The following is a 22872-nucleotide window of genomic DNA, read 5'->3' as shown; positions in this document are numbered from 1 at the left end:
GCACGCCAGGCCTCCCTGTTCATCACCAACTCCCGGAGTTCACTGAGACCCACGTCCATTGAGTCAGTGATGCCATGCAGCCATCTCATCCTCTGTCATCCCCTTCTCCTCTTGCCCCCAATCCCTCCTAGTATCAGAGTCTTTTCCAATGAGTCAACTCTTCACATGAGGTAGCCAAAGTACTGGAGTTTCAGCTTTAGCATCATTCCCTCCAAAGAAATCCCAGGGCTGATCTCCTTCAGAATGGACTGGTTGGATCTCCTTGCAGTCCAAGGGACTCTCAAGAGTCTTCTATTAAAAGCCAATTTAATATGTCTTTCTAATATTCCTTTTCTTTATAGTTTATTATAAGATATTGAATGTAGTTCTCTGTCCTATACAGTAAACCCTTGTTTATATTATATATGGTAGTCTGCATCTGTTAATCCCATATTGCCAGTTTATCCCACACCTCCATCCCCTTTGGTACCCATAACTTTATTTTTCACGTCTGTCTGTTTCTCTTTCATAAATAAGTTCATTTGTATTATTTTGGGTTACACATACAAATGATACCATAAATATTGTCTTTCCCTGTCTGACTGATTGCACTTAGTATGACAATTTCTGGGTCCATCCATGTTGCTGCAAATGGCACTATTTCATTCTTTTTTTTTAATAGCTGATTAATATTCCGTTGTGTATACATACCATGTCTTCTCTATCTTTTCATCTGTTCTTTGGCACTTGGGTTGTTTACTATTATAAATAGTGCTGCTATGAATGTTGGGGTGCGTGTATCTTTCCAAGTTAGAGCTTTTGTCTTTTCCGGATCTGTGGCGGGGGGGTGGGATTGCTGGATCATAGGGTAACTCTGTTTTTAGTTTTTAAGGGAACTGCTACGTTATTTGCCACAGTGGCCGCTCTGCGGGTACACTTTGTTTGGAGTATTCATTGTGTCTCCTTCTGCTACACTCTCACTTGGGCATTCCATGTGCCTTTCTATAACAGCTTCTGTACTGGCTTCCTAAATGTTTGACAAATCCGATTAGAGGGTCAGAAGTACCCTTGCATCTCTTCTTTACCTTTACACTTCCTACGGATCTTTAAAGATTCCATCACACCTCCCACAGGACATTCAGTCTCCCCTCCAGCACACACTGATTTTCTACCATTTGAATCAATATAACATGTGATTCTATGATTTATAATTTTAATAAAAATATGCTTCTTAGTGATTGATACTAAGCTGCTTCAGGTATGCATGTCCTGTTCCTCCAAGTAGTGTTCTACAGGAGAGGAAAATACTGTTTTTTTTTTTAAATCAATTTGGTGTATTATTTAGCATCCAGCACACAACAGAAATTAAAAAAGAGTTCTAAGAAGTGTGTGCTACACTGGACTGATGGATCTTTTCTGGAAACCAAACCTTATGGAGCCTGTTGACTCAATGGCATCTTGTCTAATAAATTAGAATATTGAATTTAAATTAGAAAATTACTATAATTATTTTTGTGCTCATTAATCAAACCTCATGATTATACTATAACAACTTAGTTCAAATATTAGAACATAGAGATGGTGGCCTTATTCATTTATTAGCAGGAGTTCAGGATCACATTGTAGTGTCCAAAAGACGATTGTTCCTTTTGGTCCAATGAGCTGGTGGGTCCTAATCTCAAACTGGCTATCGTCTCCATGCTTGGAGAAGACATATGAGTTAGGAAGGGAGGAGGGACATAGATTCCTACAATGAAAATGAGCTGGAACATTGAGGACAGCAGATTAAAATACTTTTAATTATGCAATTAACTAAAAGTGTATTTCAGGTAAAGTACTTTCTCTGAGTCTCAGTTTCTTTTTCTATAATAGGAAAACAATAATACTTGGTTAATAGAGTAGTTATAAGGATTAAGTGAATCAATGTGTATAAAGCACTTAGGCCAGTTTCTGGCACCAAGTCAGCCTCACGTCATGGTAGTTATTACACTAACCAGGATTCTTTCAATGGAAAGTAAAAGTAAAAACAACCCTTCTTAATCCATTTGGGAAATTGCATCGGGCCCTCCCTCCACCTCTCCTGTTTCTCTATTTCAGTCTCACTTGTTCCTACTGAAGAGATTTCCACATTCTGTAGGGTGCAACTGAACCCCGAAGCCATTGGCTTTTCCCAGCTTTACCATTAGAGAGAAAATTTCTCTTTCTCCTTAGTTGCAATTCAAAAGTCCAGGAGACTACAGTTGCTAGCACTGTATTGTATAACTTGCTAAGAGAGTAGAACTCGAGTGTTCTCACCAAACAATAGCAAAATAAGGGTGAATGTGTGAGGTGACTGACATATTAATTAGCTCAGTGGGGAAATCTTTTCATAATGTGTATATCATATCAAATAAGCATATTATATGCTTTAAATATCTTGAGTGAGTGAATGAAAGTTGCTCAGTCATACCTGACTCTTTGTGACCCCATGGACTATATAGTCCATGGAATTCTCCAGGCCACAGTATTGGAGTGGGTAGCCATTCCCTTCTCCAGGGGATCTTCCCAACCCAGGGATCAAACCCAAGTCTCCCTCATTGCAGGCAAATTCTTTACCAGCTGAGCCACAAGGGAAGCCCTACAACTTTATTTTTCGATTATACCTCATAAAGCTGGAAAAGGGAAAGCATTTTAACTAATGAAGGCAGGTTGGATCCCTTGCCCACCCTTTGGCAAAAGGTGTGCAGCTCTCACTAGGACCACTTAGTGTGGTGAATGAGGAGATCAGGTCTCAGAAGAGATGTGATGCATTTCCTGGAACAAAGGAAAAAATACATCAGGTAGACAAACAGTTGAGGGCTTTCCCGATGGAGACGTGGGCTCAGTCCCTGGATTGGGAAGATCAACTGGAGGAGGAAAATGGCAACCCACTCTAGTATTCTTGCCTAAAAAATCCCATGGACAGAAGACCCTGATGGGCTACAATCCAAAGGGCCTCAAAGAGTTGGACATGACTAAGCATGGCATGGGATGGCAGACAAACAGTTGACCCCAAAGACCATTCATATTATCACTGTCACCATCAATACCATTACAGGATTCAGTTTCTTTAAATACCTCACATAATTCATTGGAGTCTGAGGGTCCTTGGCCAACTTCAATGGCAATTGACAAAAGAAAGTTTAAACAGGAGTTAAAAAAAAAAAAAAAGCCTCAGTATTACTAAAGATCAGAATTCTATGGCTACTCTAATTCCTCAGGGAAGAACATTTTGACATCCAACACTCTGAACCTATGGTCAAGTGCATCTGTCGTCATTAAGATCTCCCTAAAGTTTAATTAAATTCATTTAAGTTATAGGTATTTCTATATGAATGCTTTTTACATGGTGGGAAAAAGTTTTAAATTTGTAAGTATATTTGTTTCATTCTTTGTAATTATGTTCTTTTGACCAAAAGTATTGCATTTTTCTCTAAACTAGGTAAATTTTAATGCAAAAATAAAGGAAGCTGCTGATATTTTGTTTATACTTTTCAAAAGTTATCTTTCAGGAGACTTTTGCAGTGATTATTCAGTTTCCTCTCTCTTCTCATATGGTTTTCATTTAGAGCCAATTATGATGCAAACAACTCTTTTTATTTTTTGGTTTATTTATTATTTTTGGTGTGTTTTGCTCAGAAAAACGAGCAAATCTCCCCTCTCCCCTGTAGCTATAAGATTCTTATTAGTATTAATCAGACACATGAAATCGAGCTGGGATTCAAATCCTTAAGGCTTAAGCTAGGATTTCTTGAAATGGTTGATGGGTCTTCCTTCAAGTAGGAAGAGGGAATCTTTGAATTGAAGGAATTTAAGGAATATTGATACTTGACTAGCAGAACTTTCTAGGCTCTTAATACTGGAACCAAAATTTTCCCTGAATTTACCACTATTGCTGTGTAGACAGAGAAGGAGCCATGCTCCCTTGCCGTTTGTATATTTTCTTAAGAGATACAGAATCTCAAGATGTCAGTAGTATACAGGAGAGAGAATTGTTCGTAGATCTGAAAGGTTTTGGAAACCATCATGACAAAAGTTAAGTTCATTTATATTTTTATTGTAAAGTTTGAATAATAATTTCAGTAACTCCTTTTCTCTTTGCCTAGAGAATTGTGAGGAGCTCTGGGGTTTACATAGCTGGATAGTCCTATTTTCACTAAATATTAACTATCAAGTGGCGCTAGTGATAAAGAACCTGCCTGCCAGTGCAGGAGACAGAAGTGATGTGGGTTCCATCGCTGGGTCGGGAAGATCTCCTGGAGTAGGAAATGGCAACCCACTCAAGTATTCTCACCTGCAGAATTCCCATGGACAGAGGAGCTGGTGGGCTACAGTCCATAGGGTTGCAAAGAGTCAGACATGACTGAAGTGGCTTAGTACACACATAACAATGTCAAAGCTGAGTAGCCACAGAAGACAGTACAAAATCATTTACAAAGCAGTGGTATCTGTTTTGTCAAAATGATGAACAGAAATGGGACTGGGTGTTCAGTGGAGAAGATTCCCATGGGATGACTTCTTGAAGGCAAAGGAGCTTCAGTAAATTTTTAAGACTGAAAAGCTGAATACAGGAGATGATATTTTAATTGATAGGTGAGAAGCACATTTTCTATTTCTTGGCAGAGTGAGCAGGTTCATCAGGTTGGAGCAGAGGACTTATATAAGGGAGTTGAGGGATAAGGCTCTAATTATTTCTTAGTTTATATTATGGTTCATACTTTGTGTTGCTCTGTGGGCTTCAACAAATGTATAATGGCATGCATCCATCCTTAAAGTATCACACAGAAGAATTTACAGCCCTATAAATCTCCTGTGCTCCCTAGGGAATGAGTTTTAATTCTCATTTTTCACAAGGAACTTTCCTGAACATTGTCATGACCTATGTCTGAAAAGCTCTATTCAACAATATAATTAAAAAATAAAAAGATTATCCCAGTAATACTGGCCATGAAGGAAAGGATTGATTTCAGTTATACTCCTAATTGGCTTTGGTGTGACTTTATATCCATCACCTGATTTTCTTTTTAAGAAGTAAATTTTTTCTTCAATATACACTTGGTAAGTTAGAAAATTTAGATTTAAGTGAAAATGACTAATAAACTCACCTTCCATTGGCGAGGTGACATTTTTTACTGTACATCTTTCCTATTTTCTTTTTTCTGTGCATGCATTACTTTTATTAAAAATAAATGGGCATGTTATTTTATATCCTTTTTTTCAGACAATGAAAAAAATGAACACTGTAATTAAGTGTTCTGCTATAGTGTGCTTTTTAATGACTATATAATAATGCACTGTGGGGTTCTCAGGTGGCTCAGTAAAGAATCCACCTGCCAATTCAGGTGATGCAGGAAACTGGAGTTCGATCCCTGTGTTGGAAAGATCCCCTGGAGAAGGAAATGGCAACCCATTCCAGTGTTCTTGCCACGATAATTCCACGGACAGAGGAGCCTGACCAGCTACAGTCCATGGGGTCGCAAAGAGTTGGACATGACTGATCACGCACACACACAATAATCTACTGTTTGAGTTACAGATCTCATAAATTCGTGGTTTATGAGATTATATAAATTCATAATATAGTCATTATGAAATGTAGGAGTTTCGCTTTTTATTATACGTGAAGAGCTAAGAATCAAACAGATAGGATGATGTCATTTAATGGAAAGAACTTGAATTTGATCAGGAGACTTAGGCTTAACTCAACCTCTGACTTCATTTAGTTATCTAATCTTGAGTTTTGTTATTTATTCTTTCTGAATCTTGATTTCCTTGCCTTTAAAAGCTAAGGGTTGTTTTATTATTTTGTAACTGTGAGTTTTCTAGGATGTCATAGCAAATCAGCAAAGCATGTCTAAATTCTTTAATTAAAATTGTATAACTGACAGTAGTCTTTTCTCTGTCTTTTCCAGTCTCTCTTCTCTTTAACCTCAGGCACATCACATAGATTTAAATTAATTACAATCTTTGGTTAATAAAAAATTTACACCATTGGCCCACAAATGACCCCCTATAACTTTTTTTTTTTTGGAAAGAGATGGGAATACCAGACCACCTGACCTACCTCTTGAGAAACTTATATGCAGGTTAGGAAGCAACAGTTAGAACTGGACATGGAACAACAGACTGGTTCCAAATAGGAAAAGGAGTACGTCAAGGCTGTATATTGTCACCCTGCTTATTTAACTTACATGCAGAGTGCATCATGAGGAATTCTGGGCTGGAAGAAGCACAAGCTGGAATCAAGATTGCCGGGAGAAATATCAATCACCTCAGATACGCAGATGACACCACCCTTATGGCAGAAAGTGAGGAGGAACTAAAGAGCCTCTTGATGAAAGTGAAAGAGGAGAGTGAAAAAGTTGGCTTAAAGCTCAACATTCAGAAAACGAAGATCATGGCATCTGGTCCCATCACTTCATGGCAAATAGATGGGGAAACAGTGGAAACAGTGTCAGACTTTATTTTTTTGGGCTCCAAAATCACTGCATTTGGTGATTGCAGCCATGAAATTAAAAGACACTTACTCCTTGGAAGGAAAGTTATGACCAACCTAGATAGCACATTCAAAAGCAGAGATACTACTTTGCCAACAAAGGTCCATCTAGTCAAGGCTGTGGTTTTTCCAGTAGTCATGTATGGATGTGAGAGTTGGACTGTGAAGAAAGCTGAGCACTGAAGAATTGATGCTTTTGAACTGTGGTGTTGGAGAAGACTCTTGAGAGTCCCTTGCACTGCAAGGAGATCCAACCAGTCCATTCTGAAGGCGATCAGCCCTGGGTGTTCTTTGGAAGGACTGATGCTAAAGCTGAAACTCCAGTACTTTGGCCACCTCATGCGAAGAGTTGACTCACTGGAAAAGACTGATGCTGGGAGAGATTGGGGGCAGGAGGAGAAGGGGACAACAGAGGATGAGATGGCTGGATGGCACCACCAACTCGATGGACGTGAGTCTGGGTGAACTCCGGGAGTTGGTGATGGACAGGGAGGCCTGGCGTGCTGCAATTCATGGGGTCGCAGAGTCGGACACGACTGAGCGATTGAACTGAACTGAACTGAATGTTATATATGAATCATCTGTGAATTCTCCACTCATACAGTAGACTAGTGTCTGCTAGTCAAAATCTACTAGTAAAGGATGTTTACTAAACAAAAAATGTCTTCTAGTCACAATCTAAGTTGTCATTTTTAAATGTAAATGTCATCTGTCTCATTCATCCATATGTCTCTAGCACTATAGTGTGTGGCATGTACTGTTGCTCAGACAGTGTATGTTTCTTGATTAAAAGGCCTTCACATGGACCTGTTGCCAGGATGAAACTTTACTGGTAGAGGAGACACTATTGTCAATGCTTGCTAAAGTGTGAACATTAGCAAAAGAGCCAGGCGATTAATATAAACTTATGCTGTTGAAGTTGGTAATGACTGTAACTGGAGGATAAAGCAGACATATTTACTAGGGAAAGATAGGCAGCAGCAAATGACTGAACAAAAACCTTATTAAATGGTAGTTAAGAAAAAACAAAAATTAACAAAACTCTCATTGCATATTGTGATGAAAACACAATGCTTGGAACATAGCACCTTCAAGAAATGCATACCTTTGTCCCTGCAATAACAGGGGGATAGGAGAGAAAACTCCAAATAGTGTCACTTTTCAAATGAAGATATGAAACTCAGAAGAGTGACGTGACCTCTCAACGTCCCATAGCTACTAAGTGGAACCTCTAGGATTCACACTGTATCTGCTTGGCCATGAAGATATGAGCCTTAAATGTGTGATGAGAAATTGTCTGAAAATATTATTAGAAGTCTTCAGAAAATGTGAGAAAAGATCCCTTCTGAAATATCTTTATTATTTGAACTGTTTCCCAATCAAGGAAGTAGACTTCCATTTTAGGAAACCATATGGAGAGGGCATTACTAAACTCTCAAAATTTTACCCTTTCCTATTCTTTTGTCTGGTGCTTCATGGCCATAGAATACCTTGGCCATCCCTGTATTGCATACATGTAAGCCAGGAGATGAACTCCATTAGCATTCATGTTTTGCAGAAGTCTTTTTTCTCTGTCTTGACTTGATGTTTCTACTTTCCTCTCCCTGGTGGGAATTGCCAGTTGCAGCGGATTTCCTCTTCTCCCTGGAATGAGTAGATCATATCTGAGTTGCACTGTCAGTGTACTTGATATGATCTTTATGCTGTTTCAGAATTATAGTAGAGGACGCAGTGGATTGGCGACCCCATGACAAGATCGTCCTCAGCTCCTCTTCATATGAGCCTCACGAAGCAGAGGTCCTCACTGTGAAAGAAGTCAGGGGTCACCATATTAGGATCCATGAACGGCTCAGACACCGACACACCGGTAAGGCTTCGGTTTGTTAGTTAAGGGAAGTGAATGAGCCAAGAAAAACGTGTTCAGCAACCTGCCTGGGGACCTTGGATCCAACCGGCGTTCAGAGGGGATGGATAATACTTTACTGCTGCCCTAGGCTCATCCTAGAAGGCTTTATCTCCATCCCTTCATTAATTTTATTGCCTAATTTTTAAAAAAAAATACTTTGATGTGAGGGTATTTTTTTAACTTTTTATTTATAATGGCAAGCCTAGAAGCAAGCAGAAGGGTTAAGAAACTTGTTCAAGGTCACCGGGCATTTTCATGGCTAAGCCAGAATAAACCTCATGGGAGATGAGTTTCCAGTTCATTTCCTGGCACATTGAATCACACAACCACTTAGAATGTGGTAGTTATTGTAAATAATGACTCCTTACTTTTTCCATACTTAGGAATGTGTCCTTTCTGACATGAAGTTCATTTTATGTATTGACTACTGCTACTGCCCCAAATTATAAATGCTGCTGCTGCTGCTGCTGCTAAGTCGCTTCAGTTGTGTCCGATTCTGTGCGACCCCGTAGACAGCAGCCCGCCAGGCTCTGGGGATTCTCCAGGCAAGAACACTGGAGTGGGTTGCCATTGCCTTCTCCGAAATTATAGATAAATAAAGTCAAATACCTCTTTCTTTTTTTAAAAAAGTATTGAATATTTTAATACACTATATACACTTAAAATACATTGCATATAAATAATAAATAACCATCTTTCCTGGTTCAGTCTAATAAATGCATTTAACCCATGAAATATAGCTAATAAGTAATATAACAGGGTAATAAAGGGATAAGGGGTTATCTTTTTAGTTTCTGATATTTGAGAGGGAAATACATGTTTTCAGAAGGGTCATGTCTAAAGCTTTCTAAGTTATAGTTTTAAGGATGATTTTATTTCTAAACAGTGGCAGGGAAAAGATAACTCGTCATCAATCCCTGCCTGTAATATGCAAACATGTGCAATACAAATACAGGGAGAGGGGGGCGATGTAACAAACATGCGAGACTGGGGAGGCTCCTTCTGAGAGAGATGAGCTTCAGACCTGCCAGGAGAGGGCGCTGCCGCTGCTGCTTTGGTCCTGTCGCTGCCTCAGTGGATCTGGGATTCCTCACTCTGAAGAAAGAGGTTCAGGAACAGTGCACTACTAAACGCGGAAATCTCACACTGACGAGTTAAAGGGAAGGGTTTGGGGACCCCACTAATTGGACCGGTCTGCCCTGACATCCCTGTCCCAGTACCCATCGTGACTGAGGAGAAATGAATTCTTGCTCAGATACTCTCACTCTTATCCCAAGGAGAGACTAGTGAACGGGCTTTTTCATTTCTCAGCAGACATTTGTGGAGACCGCCCGAGGAAAAGCAAACCTTAATGTTGGGAGGACTTCCGCGGGGAAACGAGTGTTTTCATTTGTCAGGTTCGCTGAGTCCCTAACTGGCGATCTCCGAAATAGGTTTTTTAAAATTTTTCTTTCCTGTTGCCCCAGGAAGTGCCCACGTCATGGAGGGTGGCCGACACATTCGTTTGGCTGCTGAGGTTGGTCTTTTGACCCGAAACATACAAATCCAGGGTGATACATCATGCAGAGGGGGTCTACTTGTGGGGTCCTTCAGGAAGTCCAGTGTGGAAGAATTTTCAGGTAAATGAAATTTTAAGTTACTAAGCACTATGAATTGGATGCTATGGGACCCTCCAAAATTACAATAGTGGAATTTTCATTTATAAAACAAACTGTTTGGAATAGATGCTCATTTATGCTCTGAGAAGCTATGAATTTTCAGTCCTAATCTGTGCTTAATTATCATGTGATGTTAAAATAATATTCTAGCTATCAGCACATAGGCATATTTTTACCTCAGAAAGAAAAAAAAATATAAAGAAAAGCCATCTTCAGCAGATGTGAAATTTCCTCTGCTTTGAAACTGTAGATGATTTAATGACCACTTGAATTTTATCTCTTTCCTGAATTTCTATTACTCTTTCCCAGTAGCATGCTTTATCTGATGGCAGACCTCATCTCATGCTATAAATTAATAGTGTAAATTTAAGTAAGAAGATTTCCATATTCTAGACTGCTTTAGGGATCAGTTCAATTTCTCTCATTTCCTTCAAGCTTTAGCTCTTCCGGGGTATTGTGAAATAATTTTATTGGTACCTTATTTCTGAAACTTGGGTTCCTTAAAAATGATTTCAGTGTTGTTTCCTAGTCAAATAAAGCTCCATCTTAGAAAGTCACTGTCTACATGAATATAATAAAGGTTCTGAGAAGGCTTAGAGTAAAGGGTCTAAGTACTTCCCACATATACTGAGCATGGAACAATTTTTGTGGGCACATCTGTTTTCAGTTCAGTTCAGTCACTCAGTCGTGTCCGACTCTGCAACCCCACAGACTGCAGCATACCAGACTTCCCTCTCCATCACCAACTACCAGAGCTTGCTCAAACTCATGTCCATCGAGTTGGTGATGTCCATCTCATCCTCTGTCATCCCCTTCTCCTCCTGCCTTCAATCCTTCCCAGTATCAGGGTCTTTTCCAATGTGTCAGTTCTTCACATCAGGTGGCCAGTATGGTAAAGGATGGTGTTTGGACCTTAAGTCAAAAGTTCAGGATTTCTGGTCCATAGAACAAGCTCTCTCTCCATAAACACTAGCTCCATCAGTTTCTTCCTTTCTTTTTTGGCCACATGGTAAGGTATAAAGTGAAAGTGTTAGTTGCTCTCAGTCATGTCCGACTCCTTGTGACTCAATGGACTGTAGCCCACCAGGCTCCTCTGTATGCAAGATCTTAGTTTCCTGACCAGGGATTGAACCTTTGTTCCCCTTCTCGCCTCCGCATTGGAAGCATGGAGTCTTAACCACTGGACTGCAAGGGAAGTCCCCTTCATCACTTTTTAACAGAAGTGATCTAGATCTCCCTTCTTGGCTAGAGGACATTTGGCAGTATCTGGAGACATTTTGCTTGTCACAACTTTGGTGGGGCTTCTGCATTAGTAGTGGGTGCTCAACAGCCTACAATGTGTGAGACAGTCTCCCTCAAGAAAGGATAACCTGGACCAAAATGTCAGTTATGTTGAGGTGGAGTAACCCTGCTCTGGAAGGCTAGACAAAGGCTGAGTCCTGGTCATGGTGGTGGTCATGTAAAAACAAATCTACCCTGCAGTTTGTGAAGACAGAGAATTAGGAAGGGAGTGCAAGACGGGCCCCTTTACACAGTACCTGAAGGCCAGGCTAGAACCTGATCACGAGAGCAGGACAAGAGGCTGGCTTTTATAGCTGAGCACCAAAGCTGGACCCTCACCACCTGCAATGGTGGCTCGGTTCTGAGCCTCTGGCTTGCTGGCTGGGGCTCCTAAAACATCCCCAGAAAAGGGACAGAGAATCTTAATCCAATGCTTCTTATAGACTAGGAACTACGCTGGTTTTCATGCCTGTTTTATCTCATTGAATCCTAATATCCCTGTGAGAGAGACATTTTATGCTTGGTTTTATAGATGAGGAAACAGAGTCTATAATAAAATTGCCTACTAATTCATAAAACTCCATTAGGAGCTATAGAACTTCTTGAGGGTAAGACTGAGGTTTTCAGCCCTATTTTCTTAGTTTGGTATTATAACTGCTCTGTATTAGGTCCTCAATAAATGTGAGTTAAATGAACAGTAAGAAAAGTCATCCAGCTTACAGGGTAACATTCAAATTCAAGCCTGATTCGGAAGCCGTTGATAAGCTTTTAATTTTGTAATCACTTTCAGTTCAGTCCAGTCTCTCAGTCATGTCAGATTCTTTGCGACCCCATGAATCACAGCATGCCAGGCCTCCCTGTCCATCACCAACTCCCGGAGTTCACTCAAACTCATGTCCATTGAGTCGGTGATGCCATCCAGCCATCTCATCCTCTGTCGTCCCCTTCTCCTCCTGCCACCAATCCCTCCCAGCATCAGTGTCTTTTCCAGTGAGTCAACTCTTCGCATGAGGTGGCCAAAGTACTGGAGTTTCAGCTTTAGCATCAGTCCTTCCAAAGAACACCCAGGGCTGATTGCCTTTAAGATGGACTGGTTGGATCTCCTTGCAGTCCAAGGGACTCTCAAGAGTCTTCTCCAACACCACAGTTCAAAAGCATCAATTCTTTGGTGCTCAGCTTTCTGCATAGTCCAACTCTCACATCCATACATGACCACTGGAAAAACCATAGTCTTGACTAGACGGACCTTTGTTGGCAAGGTAGTATCTCTGCTTTTGAATATGCTATCTAGGTTGGTCATAACTTTCCTTCCAAGGAGTAAGCGTCTTTTAATTTCATGGCTGCAATCACCATCTGCAGTGATTTGGAGCCCAAAAAATAAAGTCAGCCACTGTTTCCACTGTTTCCCCATCGATTTCCCATGAAGTGATGGGACCAGATGCCATGATCTTCGTTTTCTGAATGTTGAGCTTTAAGCCAACTTTTTCACTCTCCTCTTTCACTTTCATCAAGAGGCTTTTGAGTTCCTCTTCACTTTCTGCCATAAGGGTGGTGTCATCTTCATATCTGAGGTGATTGATATTTCTCCCGGCAATCTTGATTCCAGCTTGTGCTTCTTCCAGCCCAGTTTCTCATGATGTACTCTGCATATAAGTTAAATAAGCAGGGTGACAATATACAGCCTTGACATAGTCCTTGGTAAAAAAAGTTGCAAAGATGGTATGAAGAGTTCCTGTATACCTTTCATTCTGTTTTCCATAACATGAAAATCTAATATAACTCTGGTACATTTGTGACAGCCAGTAAATTAACCTTATTGCACTAGTGTTTACTGAACTTAAGATATTATTCCAGATTCCACATGTTTTTCCACTGTGGTCCTTTTTCTGTTTCAAAATCCAGTACAGATCCCCACATTGTATTTAGAACCCTTGCACTTTTCTGTAACATATTCCAGAGCCTGGATGATGTAAGACCTACAGATGTGGTGTCAAGGACGCCAGCTACAGTGTTCAGTGGTTACAGGGCAGAAAAGCAGACCAGCGCCTAACAATCCCCACTTTTAAATCAGGTTCTTCTGTCATTCCCTTCCTTCTGACCAGTAATACCCAACAAGTTATGCTCAGAATTAGGATAAACATAAAGAAAAAATAGGAAAGCAGTTGTGAACAAAATCGTTGCTTAATTCTCCATCTGAATGCTCAGATATTTTAAGTATTTACTATTGATGAGTTTTCAATTGTTGATTAGTATGCACACAGGTAAAAAGATCTTATACAATTTAAAACCATGAATTAAAACCGTGCAAGGATGACAAGAAAAAACACACTAAGTAAAACAGTAATGGTACATTGCCTTGAATGAGATTCTAGAACTGTTTTCCAGTCTGTAAGCTTTTACATGTGGACACACACTGGCATTGGTACGCTTTGTGCCAAAGTTCTCAGAGGCAGGTTCCATGACTGTTTTAGCTATGTGCTGCTAGCCAGGGTTGCTTTAAATTACACTGAAAAGTGGTGTCACCCGACAAATAATTTGTAATGTTTTCTCATTCTGTGACTATTTCCATACCATCAGCTAGTGTCTCTAACCAGCATCCTCTGAGAAATCTAGGTGTAGTGGAATTCTGCTTGACCCTTCAGAAAGACACACAGACTTCATTTGCCCTCACAGTAGTTTGGTTTTTCAAGAGATTGATTTGCAAGGGTTCAGGTTTCTCATCTGTGAAAAGGGGGTGGGGAAGGTGGGGGATTAAAACTGGACTATCTTTGTGCTTTAAATACTGAAACACCACAACTCCCTTCCTTTTTAATGAGGGAAATAACCTTATAGTTTACCTTGGGCAGTAACTTTAAAAAAGGAGAATAAAGAAAAGAAGTGAGGGTCAAAGTTGTGGTCTTCCTAGCTAAGGACACATGATGTCTCTTCTCGTAGCACAGGGCTGTGCTCCAGTCATGGGGATCTCAGTGCAAACCTGTTTGTTGTATTCTACCATGTCACACATACTCTCCGCTGAGCCTCCATGGGGTTAACAGTACAGCCTCTGCATCCGTATGCCTGGGTCCAAGTCCGAGTGTGCTGCTTAACCCGTCTCTGCCTCAATTTCTTATCTGTAAAATGGAGATAACCACATCTATCACAGGATTTTTACAAAAATTAAGAGTATATATATCACACACATATACATTTATGCCTGGTATATAATTAGTGCTATATTAAAGTTAGATGTTATGTTTATTAATTCACCTCATTTCCCCCCATATTCATATTATTATCTATTTTATCATGAGTCTATACACTGACTAATTAGTGTTCATTATATTTTTAAATCAGTCTAGTGGTTATATTTTATACTGTATTTTAACAATATCTGCTTAAAACAGAACCAATAAAATCCCCAATAAGACTAAATAATTCATTGTCCTCCCCTGACATTAAAAAAATGTAGAAAATCCTCTTATTGTGAAAAGGAAACAGGAAATATAATGTGGCTAGGATAACAATACAGGAAAAGAAAATTCAGAGTCTTTAAGGTCACTTAAAATATATTATTGGCTTTATCATGTCTTCATAAAGAAGAATGTTATGTTTCTGGACATCTATTGAGCAGAAGTTTTGTACTTATACTCTTCTTTAAAAATGATTAAGATGTTGTATATAGTTAGCCATTATTTTCTTTCATATAATATCTCTGTGGGTAAAGCTGTGACCCTTCAAGGGACATGACTTTGGGGTGAGTGGCCAGGAAGCCATATTCCCTTCATTCTTAGTTGGTTCCTTGACCCAATCCTGAAGACGGGTACCCAGAATCTTTAAACTAGCTGTGCCCATCCCCAAAGCCTCTCTCCTTCCCCTGTCTTCCTATCATTTTCCTCTCCATCCTATGACCAGACTCTTAAGAATGTACAGGGAACTTTTCAGGAAGTACTGTGATATTTTTTAATGATTCAGGTTTTGTTAGTGAGACTCGATGACATAAAATATAGTGCTGGTGTTAAAACTAAACTATGATATTTAATGAAAAATCTGCATGTCCTGATGCCACTGAATGGACCATCCTTCTGACTCTTGAGGGGACAAAACAGTACCTGCTAATGTGCACTTTGCTTGCAGGTATCCTTCAACTTTACAATGTGGAAATTCAGAACTTTGGGTCACCGCTGTATTCATCCATTGAACTCACTGATGTGTCCACAGGATCCTGGGTAATATCTTCTAGTCTGCACCAAAGTTGCGGTGGGGGCATCCATGCAGCTGCCAGTCAGGGGATCATTTTAAATGACAATGTGGTGTTTAGCACTGCTGGCCATGGCATTGATCTGGAGGGTCAGGACTATTCTCTCTCTAAAAACCTTGTAGTTCTGATGACACAGTCAGCATGGTCTCCTGTTTGGGTGGCAGGAATCAAAGTGAACGAGGCAAAGAACACCCGTCTCCATGGCAACGTTGTGGCAGGCTCCGAGAGACTTGGTTTTCACATCCAAGGCCACAGGTGTTCCGCTCCTGAATCTCTTTGGTCTGACAACGTGGCCCACTCAAGTCTTCATGGCCTTCATCTCTATAAGGGGAGTGGACTTGACAGCTGCACTGGTATCTCTGGCTTCTTGGCTTTCAAGAACTTTGACTATGGTGCTATGCTCCAAGTAGAGAACAGCATGGAAATAGAGAACCTCACGCTGGTAGACAATACTGTTGGCCTTTTCACAGCAGTTTATGTGTCTTCTGCTCCACGGTATTATATCAGAAGTCTACAGATTGTGCTTAGGAATTCAGTCATTGTGGCCACTAGCTCATCTTTTGACTGCATTCAAGACAGAGTCAAACCACATTCTGCCCACTTGACATCACCTGATCGAGCTCCTTCCAATCCCAGAGGGGGTCGAGTTGGTATTCTGTGGCCGGTATTCACCTCAGAACCAAATCGGTGGCCTCAGGAGCCATGGCACAAAGTGAGGAACAGTCATTTGATTTCAGGCATCATGAAACTTCAAGGTAAGAATTTTGGGTTTCCAAGCAATGTAGTCTAATACATCTGTGCATAAAACCCATAGAACCTTTAATAGCATCTTGAAAGTGTATCACCAAAGGGTACAGTATAGTTTGGTGCTTGCTGTCCAGTTGATCAGCTACTGGGCATTGATAACCACAGGGGTGGTTTATTAATATAATGACAGTGAGTGGTTCATTGAGGAACAAAATTGGGTCATTAGTAGAGATGAACCTCAAGCCTGCCGTACAGGGTGAAGTAAATAAAAAAGAGAAAAAATATTGTATAGTAATAAATGTATGTGGAATCTAGAAAAATGGTACAGATGAACCCAGTTCCAGGGCAGGAATAGAGATGCAGATATAGAGCATGGACCTGTGAACACAGGGTCGGAGAAGGGAGGGTGGGAGATTAGGTTTGACATAAATACACTGCTGTGTGTAAAACAGATAGTGGGAACAGAGAGCTCAACTCAATGCTCTGTGTTGACCTGGAAGGATGGGATGGGTGTGTGAGATTCAAGAAGGATGGTATATATGTGGAGTTGGCTTAGTTGCTAAGTCGTGTCCTACTCTTGTGACCCCATAGACTGTAGCCTGCCAGGCTTCTCTGTCCATGGGATTCTCCAGGCAAGAATACTGGAGTGGGTTGCCATTTCCTTCGCCTGGGGATCTTTCTGACCTAGAGATTGAACCTGGGGCTCCTGCATTGCAGGCAGACTCTTTACCAACTGAGCTACAAGGGAAGCCCAAGATTGGGAATATACATACACACACACACACACACACACACACTTTGCTGATTCACTTTACTGTACAGCAGAGACTAACACAAAATTGTAAAGCAGTTATATTCCAATAATAAAAAATAGAAAAAAAGTCACTGCTCTATACACATTGAAGAGCTTTCACAGGGAAATATTTAATTTGATTATATGCCTGGTGTTGTTTTTCCTATCACACAGAGGAGGAAATTGATACAGGGAGGTTGTGCCTCAGTGAGGTTGTTAAGAATCTGGTGGGGCAGCCAGGATTAAATTGAGTTATACTGCAACCTATGCAGAAAATCTCTCTCAGATCTCTTTTCTACTATTGTATTCACTCCCCATTCAATTTTGACCAAAACTTTTATGGAAAGTATTGCTTGTAAGATGTCAGTGTGTTGGAATGCTCTTCTATTTTGCATACAATGTCCAAGCCTTGAAGAATTAAGGATATTTTAAGTCAAGATTTATGTAAACTCCTGGAACTATGCTGGGCAGTAACTGAAACTTACTCCTGGACATTAGTCTCTGAATATTTAGTTATGTAGTCTGTATTTGCGGATGGTTGTTTACATGATATAATGTTATAATATTAATACTTTGTAAACATTTTTTTCAGATGTGACCTTTTCTAGTTTTGTGAAGAGTTGCTATAGTGATGATCTAGATGTTTGCATTCTGCCCAATGCAGAGAACACTGGAATCGTGCCTCCAATAATGGCAGAGAGGACCAGTATGCTAAAGATCAAAGATAAAAACAAGTTCTACTTTCCTCCTTTGCCAACCAGGTACCAGTTTTGGTATTTATAGTAAGCCAAATTTATGGAGGAGTTGGTAATTCTCCAAGTACCTGAATATGTTTTTTAAACAAGGATAAAATCATCAATGAGATTAGAGATAAGCCTTTCTAGAAAGATACACCAGATTGATTAGCCCCAATTCTTTCCCCTCCTATATCCATGCCTTTGAGGTATGATTTTTGCAGTCTCTGTCACTAAACAGAGACTGTTTCTCACACCCTTGAATCGGGGATATGCCCTGCTATGTCCTCTGGCAGACACAAGAGGCAGAAGTACTGAATTGCAAGTTTTATTGATATTAATTTTCTTTTATCTTTGTTAGAGATACTTCTCTGGGATGTTTTCAGAATCAATGGTAAAAATTGACCCTAATTCTTGAATCTTCTGTGGAGTACAGCATCACCAGTCTTCAGAAGGAGATTTGGGAGCCCTTGTGCAGGGACTGGTGGGGAAGGAGACCATGGCTGCTGTCAGGAATCCCTAAAATGAATGATATGACTCATATTTATACTCAGACCGGGCCTAACTACTACTGTTCATGAACAAATGATCTTAGAGTTGCATTAAAAAATCTCTTGATTTTTTCCTTGTCTGAAAACTAGACAAGGAATTGTTTTTTCTCTTTGCCATGAGAGGGAGTGGGAAAGTCTGAAGGAGGGAGAATGGATTGCTTCATCTCTCCTGTAACACTGGGGAAATTTTAGTTGTAATAAAAGAATCAGGAAATCCCACCTTAATTAGAAAGTTTGTATATTTGGTCCAGGACCAGTCTCTTTTTGATGCTCTCCCCTGAACCATTTTTAGAACCTCAACATTATTAGGTATACAACTTGTGTTATTCTGTCATTTTTTTTTCTATTGTCCAGTCTTCCTTATGTTCATGTCTTACCTATGGGATGAAATAGTTTTAAAGCTAAATGATACTAGTATTTGATTCTTTGTTCTATTAATACCTGACACATGGTATACATGCAATAAATAATTAATATTATTACTAATGGTACCTAAAAATACTAGCCCCAGAGGAAATTGCATTGATTCTCTGTAATTCAGTGTTATAATTGCCAATAACTTGTTTATATGCCCTGCTTGACTCTAAATTCTGGTGCCTATCTTTATCACCATTGTATTCCCCACTGTACAAGTATTAGGTTTTCAGTAGATATTTGTTGAATGTAAACATCTTTTTTTTCTACATTATATATAGTACAAGTATAACTGATATTTATAATGATAATCTTAAAATACTGCAAGTCCCCAAAGTTCCATAAAGCAATGATTACCTTATGTTTAGTAAATATTAGAAACAAATTTATTGTATCTTTCATTTTAGAAAACTAGTGATCTGTGTTAAGATTATATAACTTGATATCCAGAATATTTGATTAATGTCTTTCTTCTTGACCAAATAACTGTGCAATATCTTTTCCTATCATTTTATTTCTTATCTATGTACACATTATTATAAAATTTTGTTGAATTTATTTTTCACAGTGTCAGCATTACCAATGTATGTTTTCTTTTTGCTGCGTATCATGGAAATGAGACAGTTGCTTTCTATTGATATTCACAGGAAAGATTTAGAAACACTGGTCTGCTCTGAATCAGATTGTGAAAGCCCTGGAAAGTATCTCTTTAAGGATCTGGATGGGAGAGCCCTGGGTCTGCCTCCGCCAGTTTCTGTATTTCCTAAAACTGAAGGAGAATGGACTGGATCCTTCTTCAATACAGGTCAGTGCGTTCTATGTGAACTTGACAACTCTAGCAGGGGGAGCACGAACAGAACTGAGGTGGTTTGGTTGTGTGGTCCAGGGGAACAAAATATACTGGAAAAGAACTGAGCTGTAGAGTTGGAGTCTGTGCCAATGAGCTGCCCAACTCACGTCTATCTCGGAAATGAAGTGAAGTGAAGGTCACTCAATCATGTCTGACTTTTTGTGACCCCATGGACTATACAGTCCATGAAATTCTCCAGGCCAAAATACTGGAGAAGGAAGCCTTTCCCTTCTCCAGGGGATCTTCCCAGCTCAGGGATGGAACCCAGGTCTCCCGCATTGCAGGTGGATTCTTTACCAGCTGAATCACAAGGGAAGCCCAGGAATATTGGGTGCTTTACAGCTGTCACTTAATAGCTCAACAGCTGTCACCACACCACTGTTTTGCCCTCCATGAGATTGCCTGTGGTCCGTGTCAAAGGTACGATTCCTGACACCCCCCTGTGTACTGGTGAAAGGAACAGTCCTCTCACTAGCTTGGTCACCTGGGCCTGCAGTATTTCACAGTGTCTGCCTTGGAAGCCAGTCCTCTGGCTTCTGAATCCATCTTTCTCTTCCATCAGAACTAAATGCTTTCATTCTGGAAAGGGTGGTAGAGTAGATGGCATGTTTTCTTTTTTGCCTTCCCTTTCTCTATCTTCTAATTATCCTTGGGGGACTGTGATAAAATCCCTTCTTCTTCTTGCTTTTACAACTTAAGCCCATTCGGCTATCAGTTTTGATTGCTGGACCCCTGAAGAGATCATCATCTCTCTACTTCCACAAACAATGCGACTTTGAGTTTACATTTTCATTAAGGTGAAAACTACAGCAAATAAATCCAAAAAACTTCCCCAGATTTCTTCCCACTTCACTGGTTGATTCTTTTCAGACTTCTTTTCTAGGCTCCCTTTCTCTTTTGGGGCTTCCTTGGTGGCTCAGATGGTAAAGGATCCACCTGCAATGCAGGACACCCAGGTTCGATCTCTGGGTGGGGAAGATCCCCTGGAGAAGGGAATGGCAACCCACTGCAGTATTCTTGCCTGGAGAATCCCATGGACGGAGGAGCCTCATCTGTGGGGTTGCAAAAAGTTGGACATGACTGAGCAACTAACACTTTCACTTTTGCTTACTCTTTTGAAGTTCTGAATATTTCAAGACATCCTCAGATCTCTTCTTTTCCTATCATGCCCCCAAGTCCAGAGTTGAAAGTACCATTTAATGTTGATGACCTCCAATTTATATCTCCATCCCAAACTCCTCCATGAACTGTGGTATGTTATATCCAAATGACATCTGGGAAGTATAATTAGCATGTCAGATTCAACGTGGCCCCAAATGGAATTCTTGAACTCTGTCCCCATCCACAGTTTGTTTCTTGTCTAGTTGACCGTACCTCAATCATTAATACCATCATTCTTTCAATAAATCCTTAGGTGGTTGCCTACCATGTGGGGTTGAAAAGCTGTGTATTTTATTTTTTCACTACTCTTTGTCTTGGTTGTGAAACATGATTCAGTGGTGATACTCCAATAGGTATTATTACATTATACTCCAATAGATATTATTACATGTTGCTTACCATCAGTGTGTGGACAAGTTTGAGCATGTGTGTGAGTGGCTGAAGGTATATTGGAGGTGTGTAGGATGGACTGCCTTAAACGCCTGATGTTTTAAAGCTTTATAACATTTTATTTTTTTTTTCCTGTTTAGCAATTTATTTATTTTAATTTTATTTTATTTTTTAACTTTACAATATTGTATTGGTTTTGCCATATATCAACATGAATCTGCCACAGGTATACACATGTTCCCCATCCTGAACCCTCCCCCCTCCCCATACCATCGCTCTGGGTCGTCCCAGTGCACCAGCCCCAAGCATCCAGTATCATGCATCGAACCTGGACTGGTGACTCATTTCATATATGATATTATACATGTTTCAATGCCATTGTCCCAAATCATCCCACCCCCTCCCTATCCTACAGAGTCCAAAAGACTGTTCTATGCATCAGTGTCTCTTTTGCTGTCTCGTATACAGGGTTATATCTTGTTACCATCTTTCTAAATTCCATATATATGCATTAGTATACTGTATTGGTGTTTTTCTTTCTGGCTTACTTCACTCTATATAATAGGCTCCAGTTTCATCCACCTCATTAGAACTGATGCAGAGAAAGGCTTTGACAAAATTCAACATCCATTTATGATAAAAACTCTCCAGAAAGAAGGAATAGAAGGAACATACCTCAACATAATAAAAGCTATATATGACAAACCCACAGCAAACATTATCCTCAATGGTGAAAAATTGAAAGCATTTCCCCTAAAGTCAGGAACAAGACAAGGGTGCTCACTTTCACCATTACTATTCAACATAGTTTCGGAAGTTTTGGCCACAGCAATCAGAGCAGAAAAAGAATTAAAAGGAATCCAAATTGGAAAAGAAGAAGTAAAACTCTCACTGTTTGCAGATGACATGATCCTCTACATAGAAAACCCTAAAGACTCCACCAGAAAATTACTAGAACTAATCAATGACTATAGTAAAGTTGCAGGATATAAAATCAACACACAGAAATCCCTTAAATTCCTATACACTAATAATGAGAAAATAGAAAGAGAAATTAAGGAAACAATTCCATTCACCATTGCAATGAAAAGAATAAAATACTAAGGAATATATCTACCTAAAGAAACTTATATATATTAGTTTATATATTATATTTTCTACATATATATAAAACTGTAAAACACTGGTGAAAGAAATCAAAGAGGACACTAATAGATGGAGAAATACACCATACTCATGGATTGGGAAAAATCAATATAGTGAAAATGAGTATACTATCCAAAGCAATTTATAGATTCAATGCAATCCCTATCAAGCTACCAATGGTATTCTTCACAGAGCTAGAACAAATAATTTCACAATTTGTATGGAAATACAAAAAACCTCGAATAGCTAAAGCAATCTTGAGAAAGAAGAATGGAACTTGAGGAATCAACCTGCCTAACTTCAGGCTCTACTACAAAGCCACAGTCATCAAGACAGTATGGTACTGGCACAAAGACAGAAATATAGATCAATGGAACAAAATAGAAAGCCCAGAGATAAATCCACGCACCTATGGACACCTTATCTTTGATAAAGGAGGCAAGAATGTACAATGGATTAAAGACAATCTCTTTAACAAGTGGTGCTGGGAAAACTGGTCAACCACTTGTAA

The 22872-nt window shown here is 39.7% G+C and overlaps 1 protein-coding gene across 11 annotated transcripts in view; it reads left to right on the top strand.

Annotated features, from left to right (window-relative positions):
* The window catches only part of PKHD1 (PKHD1 ciliary IPT domain containing fibrocystin/polyductin), a 443081-nt gene that overhangs the window by 309224 nt on the left and 110985 nt on the right, over positions 1-22872 (top strand). For all 11 annotated transcript variants that reach the window (XM_070778107.1, XM_070778111.1, XM_070778110.1 and 8 more), the window contains 5 exons: positions 8206-8360; positions 9866-10018; positions 15452-16330; positions 17708-17876; positions 19462-19619. In XM_070778107.1, coding sequence (XP_070634208.1) covers positions 8206-8360; positions 9866-10018; positions 15452-16330; positions 17708-17876; positions 19462-19619 — 1514 coding nt within the window. The remainder of the gene's footprint in view (positions 1-8205; positions 8361-9865; positions 10019-15451; positions 16331-17707; positions 17877-19461; positions 19620-22872) is intronic.

Source organism: Bos indicus, chromosome 23, assembly GCF_029378745.1.
Source record: "Bos indicus isolate NIAB-ARS_2022 breed Sahiwal x Tharparkar chromosome 23, NIAB-ARS_B.indTharparkar_mat_pri_1.0, whole genome shotgun sequence".
Taxonomy (NCBI): Eukaryota; Metazoa; Chordata; class Mammalia; order Artiodactyla; family Bovidae; genus Bos; species Bos indicus.
Note: the sequence above shows the minus strand (reverse complement) of the source record. Positions and strands in the feature narration are given on the sequence as shown.